The sequence below is a fragment of the Python bivittatus genome, unplaced genomic scaffold (genome assembly GCF_059951505.1).
Source record: "Python bivittatus isolate LINGU-HERP-01145 unplaced genomic scaffold, Pbiv_v1 ctg000810_np1212, whole genome shotgun sequence".
NCBI lineage: Eukaryota > Metazoa > Chordata > Lepidosauria > Squamata > Pythonidae > Python > Python bivittatus.
Genome location: NW_028277111.1, coordinates 484,960 through 493,058, shown reverse-complemented (window position 1 = coordinate 493,058; position 8,099 = coordinate 484,960). Strand labels below are relative to the sequence as shown.

Genomic DNA, 8,099 nt, shown 5'->3' with positions numbered 1-8,099 from the left:
TGTAGTGGCAACTACTTCTGGGATTACCTTGTGGTGTCCCATCCATGTAACTAATCAGGCCAAGCCCAGGCAAGTTCAGCGAAGTGCTGCACCTGCTGAGACCTTCCAATAGGGCAGCACAATGCTGTAGAGCATGCACACGCCTGCCTGCCACTGCTTAAACCAAACTTTTTAAAATTCTAGACTTACCTGGTTTAAGAAGATGCAAACCTGGTTTAAGAAGATGCAAACAGTGTTACATGTGCCCTGCAGTATTCTTTGACAACCCTTTTTGCCTTTGAATCTGAAGCCCTTCACGGCTCAACTTTATAGCTACCTAATTTCTGAAAAGGAAGAAATAGGTCTATAATCTCCAGCTCAGTGTTTCTCAACCTTGGCCACTTGAAGACGTGTGGACTTCAACTCCCAGAATTCCCCAGCCAGCATGGCTGGCTGGGGAATTCTGGGAATTGAAGTCCACACGTCTTCAAGTGGCCAAGGTTGAGAAACATTGTTCTAGAGAGCCCAAGGGCCAGATACAACATCATTTGTAGCTTCCAAAAGTCTTGGAGACTGTGTCATCGTGACCTGATTATCAGCCCTGCTCCCTCAGATGTCCCTCCTGGATGGATTTTCATACGTCTGTGAAAATCAGATGAACTGTAGAAACTTTTCTCACACATTGTGCATTTGTATGGTTTCTTTCTTGTATGGATCCTTCGATGGACCACAAGGTTGCATTTTTACTAAAACTTGCGGCTTCTCACCCTACAGCAGGTTTCCGGAGGTGTGAACTACAAACAAAGCTCTTCCCACACTCAGGACACCCATACGGCCTCTCTCCTGTGTGGGCCCTCACGTGGATCACAAGCCATGACCTCTGACTGAAGGTCTGCCCAGTCTAAGCACTGATATGGCTTCTCACCCGTGCGCGTCCTTTTGTGTGTTTTCAACTGGAAGCTTGTCCAGAAGCACTTCCAGCACTCAGAGCATTCATAAGGCTTCTCATCTGTGTGGGCCCTTTTATGTTTAATAAGAGAGACAATTTCCCGAAAACTGCTTCCACAGTCAGAGCACTTGTGTGGCTTCTCACCTAATCCAGAGGCTTTTCCCACATTCGGGGCACTCGTAAGGCTTCTCGCCCGTGTGGGTCCTCTCGTGTTTCACCAGCGACGCTCTCTCACTGAAGCTTTTGCCACAGTCCAAATGCTTGTGCGGCTTCTCACCCGTGTGTGTCCTTTTATGGAGTTTGAGGTGGCAGCTGATCCGGAAGCTTTTCCCACACTCGGAGCATTCATACGGCTTCTCTCCTGTATGGGCCCTCTCACGTTTGATGAGGGGAGCCTCCTTCAATGGATCATTTGCCACAGTTGGAGCATTTATGTGGCTTTTCTCTGGTGTGGATCCTCAGGAGCTTGACCAGAATCCCCTTTTCCCCAAAAGCTTTTCCACATTTGGTGCATTTGTACAGCTTCTCTCCCGTGTGGGACCTCTCATGTTTAATCACAGTGGATTTCGCGTTGAAGTTTTTGCCGCAATTTGAACATTTATATGGCTTCTCCCCTGTGTGGATTCTCTTGTGCTTCACGAGATTTGTTCTCTAACCAAAACTCTTTCCACACTCAGAGCATGTGTGGGCCTTCTCTCCTGAGTGAGTACTCTCATATGGAATAATGGAGGCTTTCCCGTTAGAAAATTTCTCGCAATATACTGTATGTATTTACACAGTTTATTCTTCACCTGTATGTTAGGATGGCTGAATACAATCTTTGGCTACTGTTAGTCCTTGTCTTTTTGCCAGAATCAAAACTGGTTTCATATAGGTTTTGATCACCATCCTCATAAAGGAATATTTGATTTCCTTTTCTTCCTGAATGCCATTCAGGTCCCAGTGGCCTTCCTGACCTTTCTTCAATCCCAGGACCCCTGAAAAATGATATTTTGACTCCTTTCAGTGGACTCTTGCCAGTGTCTATTTCTTCAGATCTTTCCATCTGGAAGGTCTTCTCCTCGTGCTTCAGCACCTGACCCTCACATTCTAAGACAACAGAAAACCTTGAGGTCATTCCCTGTCAATAAAATCCATTTCAAACAACATTTGAAACACTATAAGTTCTACTGTTGGTGGGTCTCCTGAAGCACCTTGACTCCCCCTTCCCATCTGAACCAGGAATCCAGAGAACATCCTCAGCTGATCATTTTCCAGCATCTTCCCGAAGCCCCCAGTGAAGGGCTTCACTATCAAAAAGAATCTATGATATGTTCAATCAAAATCATCCTATGATTTCAACCCATTAGATCTAGTTCTACCCTGTGGGGCGACATTCAATGATTGGATTTACAATTAATTAAACTATTGGCTGGATTATGTTTTGTTGGATTAAGGTTTGATTAATTAAATGCAATTGGTCTGTTCGCAAATTAAATCATAAATGAAACGAATAAGTTCATATATGATTCTAAGCCAAGCAAATCATATTATTGGCTTAGCACAGCCTTTCCCCAACCCAGGCATCTTCTAGAAGCCTGAACCTGAATTCCCAGAATTCCTCAGAGATAGGTCCATGCATCCAAAGAGCCTATAGGTTGGAAAAGCTGGCTTAGTTTGGTATCTGAACTCATCTAGTGTCTGAACTCAACCAGCTGCCCTCTGTTATACAACTCTAATACTTGAAGAGTAATATCATATGTATATGTTGAATTCCCTTCATTATGCCAGTCTTGTTTCCTTCAGCCAGCATTTATCATTTCAATTCCTCTTGAAAAATATACACCATTTTCAAAATAAGTATCGGATGCTGGCCCTTCTCTGGGTTTCACGACATTCAAGAGAGTAGAGAACCATTTTGGTTCAAACCATCACAGAAACTTTTGCAATTACTGACCCTTTGCATCCTTACCTAACGAGTTGGCCTCCCCCTTGCTTTCTTGCTTTATCTCCCAGGGAAGATGAACTATCACAGTTTCCAAGGGCTCTTCCTCCAGTCTGGGGGTTTTTACGATCACATCTTCCAGGGACTTACACGCCTGAAACTGAACAAAGAGAAGGGATTCAAAACAAAGATGTTGTAGATCAGGGTTCCTCAACCTCAGCCACTTTAAGACGGGTGGACTTCAACTCCCAGAATTCCCCAGCCAGCCAGCCAATTCTGGGAGTTGAAGTCCACCCATCTTAAAGTGGCTGAGGTTGAGGAACCCTGTTCTAGATGACAATCGCGGGGGCTGTTCTTCATCTCCTCCAAGGTGAAGGATCAAACCGAGAAATTGCCCCAAGTGAAGAGATACAGAGGAGGGCTGTATTTATACCTCTAACAGCTAGTCAGCTTTTCCTGACCTCCAAACCTAATATTGCAGAGGAAAGCAAACGGCTTCAGAAAGTTATTGCTAAAGAGCTGGCAGCTCTAGATTCTTTTGCGCTGCGATTCTTAAATGAGATGTAGATCGATTATCTCAGGGGGGCAGGAAAATAATTGGTTCCAACTCCAAGTACTGCAACCAAGAACTCCTCTCTATTCCATCAGAGGTGCTGGTTAAAAGAGAGAGAACAAACTGGTGCAGTTCAGACTAGGACAACATCCTCACCACCCAGAATCCTCTTGGTTCTGAAATCAGGTGATCATTGAGAGCCAATCCTGTGCCACTGCATCTTAGAGCCTATTGAGACCAGTATGTCCTGCAACCCCAGCCTGTGTGTCTCAAGATCAGCCTTTCCCAAAGAGGCACCCTTCAATACGCTGAGCAAAACAATCGTCATCTCTCCTGAAGGCTGAGAACTAGCATAAATGAAGATTGCCATAATCAGAAAGATGGTGCTAGATAGGTTTCATATGGGAAGGCAGGTGGCCTTCCTGTTTTTGGATTGGCCAATGTTTGAACCTGCCCTCCCAGCAATGATTTCACATAGAGCAATTATCCAACAGTCCTAACTATCTCCACGTCATGAGAAACAAATTTATTTCCATATCAAAGCAGCAATCTGACTTGCCAGTTTTTTTCTTTAAATCAAGGAACAGCCACCCACCCAAACAATCTGACAATTCTACTATCCACTGCGTTTCTACTTCTCTGCATCTGTTCCTTTGTCACTATAGCCCAGGGTTTCCGAACAGCCGCTATTTTAAGATGCGTGGACTTCAACTCCCAGAATTCCCCAGCCACCGAAAATTGCAGACACTGAGAAACAGGGCTATAGGCAATGAGGAATCACATTCAGTCTTCTTGACATTGATATCGTGTTTTGTTTTATGCTTTCAAGTCAGCGTTGGCTCCTGGATACTGCCTGGCCTAGTCGCTGCAGTTTTTGGGTCAAGATTTCAGGAGCGGTTTGCCCTGGTCTCCTTCCTGGGGCTGAGTGAAAGGGACTGGCCCAGTGTCACCCCGCTGGCTTCGTGACTAAGGCAGGACTAGAATTCACCGTCTCCCAGTTTCTAGCCTGCTGGCTTCACCACTACGCCAAACTGGCTCTCATTCCACTAATAGCCTTATTTTCCTGTTCATTAAGGAGAAAGACTTTCCCTTCTTTTGCAGCCAACATGGAAATACAAAGTAGGCTAATTACACATTTGCAGCGGCATCTGCAGGGTTGTTCAAGAAGGGGCAAATGACGAAAGCGGCATTAGGCCTTTAGGCCACAAGCTCCACTACTTTTGCAGGCAGTGTGATATCACGCATTGTGGTATTGTGGTAGCAGAGAGCTGATGGTGTAACAGCCTGATGCTGCTTTTGTCTTTCTGATGAAAACCTTACACCAGTGTTTCTCAACCTCGGCAACTTTAAGCTGTGTGGACTTCAACACACACCTTAAAGTTGCCAAGGTTGAGAAACACTGTCCTAGACCCTGAGGATACCTTTGTTTCATTTAGCATTTTTCTGGCTTTATTCTCAGTATCTTTTGTGTCTCAGACTTGGTGGAGCAGTCTTGGCTGATTCCTCCTGGTGCTCATCAGCTTCCTGGGGGTTGAACCTCCTGGGTTGCAGGGGCCACTGCCTCTCCAGATCGACCTCCTCCAGAGGCTCTTCCACCTTCACCTTCATGCAGAAATCCAGCTTTTCCCTGTCCATCCAGGGGTTCCCACCGATGTTCGGATCTCTTGGGAGCACAGCCTCCCCTCTGGCCTCTCCACAGCTCTCCTCCTGGGGTTCTTCCTTGACTCTCCCCAAGGGGACCTGGAAGTCCTTGGCATCTTCCTCCAATGGAGCCGGTGCTGGGGGAAGCCCTGCCACCCTTTTCAGGAAATCCTGCCATTGAGAGTCCCAGCGTCGGTGCGTTTCCTCCTCTGACTCCGTCTTAAAGTGGGATGGGCCGTCCCTGCTCAAAAAGTCCCCGATGGTCCTCACTTGGACAATGAGAGGGTCTCTTCCCCTTCTCTCACTTCCCTCTTCTTCTTTGGGTACCACAAGCTCCTCCTCCTCCATAGCTGTTCCTCCCTGCAGTTCCAGGAGGGAAAAGGAAAGGGAGGAGGAAACATTAATGAGGGCAACACAATCTGGAAGGAGTAAAAAGGCCCCCTTCTGCGTCCCTAATATTAGCTCTTTAAGATTTGCAAAATACTATCTCCTTGGAATAAAGACAGTTCCCTGCTGTAGGATTCTTGGGTGATGCTTAGCCTCAGCTAAGAATCCCAGTGCTTAGCCTAAGAATTATAATGCTTAGCCTTGTAACAGAGGCAGAGAGATGAGTAATACTCACTGACCCTAGTTGCTCCTGACCTGCATAGGGATGTCATGGAAACGTTGCCTGTCAGTGGGCAGTTGTCTGATGGAGATTCCTCTCAGTCTGAGTTGTCACACCTCAAGATTGGTATGTTTCAAGCAAATATATTAAATTAGATATGCCCCTAGAGGGGGCAACTTCTGAACAGGACTATTGGACCTTTGCTTTGCTAAAGTGACGGAAGGATGGAGTGACTCCAACCCTGTTCCAGGCAGACAACCAGATTGGCAGTGCTGGACTATGGCTTCAGAGACCTGGGTTTATCTAGAGTCACCATGAGTTGGCTACTATTCGATAGAGCACCGTAACAACAAATTTATTGCCTAAGACACCACGAACCTCTCCACTGTTTTTTGCAGCAACAAACGAATCAGGCTGTTACCACACTGGAACGTTATCCTGTGGCAGTGTATCCCACTGATGCAGCTATGAAAAACAGGCTAGCAAAAGATCAGGTATGGAGCAATCATTCAGGAGATCCAGCTGCCTCATTCAAAGCCTAGGACTGGATCATAGTACAGTAACCAGCGATATAGGATAAGAGTGCAACCTCGCAATCCGAGATCCCAGTTCCGAACTCAAACAAATCCATTAAATGAAACTCTAGCAGACGGATATATTTGGTCGCGATAGAAGAACCGCTGTAATTAATTCAGGGGGGGCTCTACCACATTACAAGCCCCTCCGCTGCCTCTCCCAGCCGCAGATCAACAGGGCTGCCACCACCCCGGCGTCTTACCGCGTCGCGAGCAGTGCAACCCCGAGGAAGGGGCCAGGGAAGACGGCCAGGGACGAGGCGATCGCCGAGCCGAGCCGAGCCGAGCCGAGCAGATCCGGCCGCCTCGGTCAAGAGCGTCACCGGATCGCAGCGACCAGGCAGACGGCGGAGAGCCCCAGATCCCGGATCCAGGTCCAGGCCACGCAAAGTGCGGAAACAAGTGCAACGAGTGCCTCTGAAGCGCACCTGGGAAGCGAAGGTGAGCTGCGCTGCCCGAGCGGGAGGCGGGAGGAAGCGGAGAGGAGACCGCGCGGCTGCCCCAGCGGCTGCCCGGCCGGGAGGGGCACCTACCTTCTTCCCCGGGGAAGCCCTGCGCCTGCCCGCCTGCCCGCCCGCCTGCCCGCCCGGGGGCGGACCCGTCGCCTCGCCTCGCCTCGCCTCGCCTCGCCTCGCCCGCGGCGCTCCCGCCGGCCCCGGCCCCGGCCCCGGCCCCGGCCCCGGCCCGGCCACGCGCCTCCCTTCCAGAGGGGGCTGCCGCCTCGCCGGCCAGCCGCCGCCTCCTCCTCCGCGCACGGGAGGGGGACAGGCCAGCGGCGCCTCTTCGGGGCGGACGCTCTAGGAGGCGGGGCTCTATGGATTTAACTCTTTCGCGCTGCACCCGGCCAAGGAAGCTCTCCGGGGGGATTTGCGAGCTAAGCCTGGCTGTTTGCTTTCTGAGGGAGGTAGGGTGTGTATGGGTGCGCGCGCGCGTGCGCGCGTGCGCGTGTGTCATAGCGCGTGGTGAGAAATCCACAGCTCTCCCCTAGGACTGCTCACTCCCAGCCGATATTCTGACAGCTCCACGTGGGCCATCCTGCCCAATTCTTCCTATCAGCGGACCTCCTTCTCCGAGCATTGGTCCAGTTCACTTTCGTTTACTGCAGCGCGAGTCCTCTTGCTTTCTTGGCAGCAGAAAGGAAGAGATGCTGCTGTTGCCTCGCTCTGGGATGCCTCTTCTAAAGGGCTTCCTGGGGGTCTCTCATCCAGATGCTGAGCCAAGTCACTATAGCTAGCTTCTGAACCCAGACAAAACCAGCCTGACGCTTTCATCTGCTGAGATTTTGCAGATAGAGGCATTAATAGGGGATCTGGAGGGTTGTGCCAGAAAAAAAAAAATGAATGGAATTGAGGGGGAAGAGAATGAAAGTGAGTATTTCTCAAAAAGCAATGACAATTTTATTTCTATACTTCCTATTCCTACAAAGTCAGTGCAGCAAAACAACAAAACATTTTCCCAGCACTATGTCGTGGTTCTAGTTCTGTTTGCAACGTTTTTAGATATTTAAAACGTTTTGCTTTTAAAGCAAACCCTTGGTTTCATTTTAGAAACGTTTAAGCATATCAGGGCTGCTAATATCCTGTCAAATATCCTGTCAAGAGTGTCAAGATGGCAGGCATGTTAGTGCCATAGAAGTCCTGCCTGGTTTGTAGGTGCACCGCATCTTATTTGTTAAGACTCTACTGTGGGTTAAGACCGCCCTGAGAGTTCCAAGGATCTTGGGGTGGAAGGAGAACCACATTGCTAAAAAAAACCTGATTGGGCAAATCGGAAGCATGATGAAAATTTGGTCTAGGCTCACTTCTCATTTTGCCTCCACAAGCAAGGCCAGCAGGGGAATTCTGGGAGTTGCAGTCCACACATCTTAAAGT

The 8,099-nt window shown here is 48.8% G+C and overlaps 1 protein-coding gene and 1 pseudogene across 2 annotated transcripts; both read right to left on the bottom strand.

Annotated features, from left to right (window-relative positions):
- Positions 1-742: 742 nt before the first annotated feature.
- Positions 743-1,696, bottom strand: LOC148213889 (uncharacterized; annotated as a pseudogene).
- LOC148213888 (uncharacterized) lies at positions 1,696-7,469 on the bottom strand. Of its 2 annotated transcripts, none has more exons than XM_088129734.1 (4): positions 6,032-7,469; positions 5,008-5,406; positions 2,880-3,012; positions 1,696-2,017 (listed from the first exon to the last, which is right to left on the bottom strand). In XM_088129734.1, the coding sequence occupies exons 2-4, from the start codon at positions 5,392-5,394 to the stop codon at positions 1,716-1,718; spliced, it is 822 nt and encodes a 273-aa protein (XP_087985860.1). In that variant the 5' UTR covers positions 5,395-5,406; positions 6,032-7,469; the 3' UTR covers positions 1,696-1,715. The 2 variants fall into 2 exon arrangements, with proteins under 2 accessions (XP_087985860.1, XP_087985859.1); XM_088129733.1 differs by having other exon boundaries at positions 6,432-7,469.
- Positions 7,470-8,099: the final 630 nt, after the last annotated feature.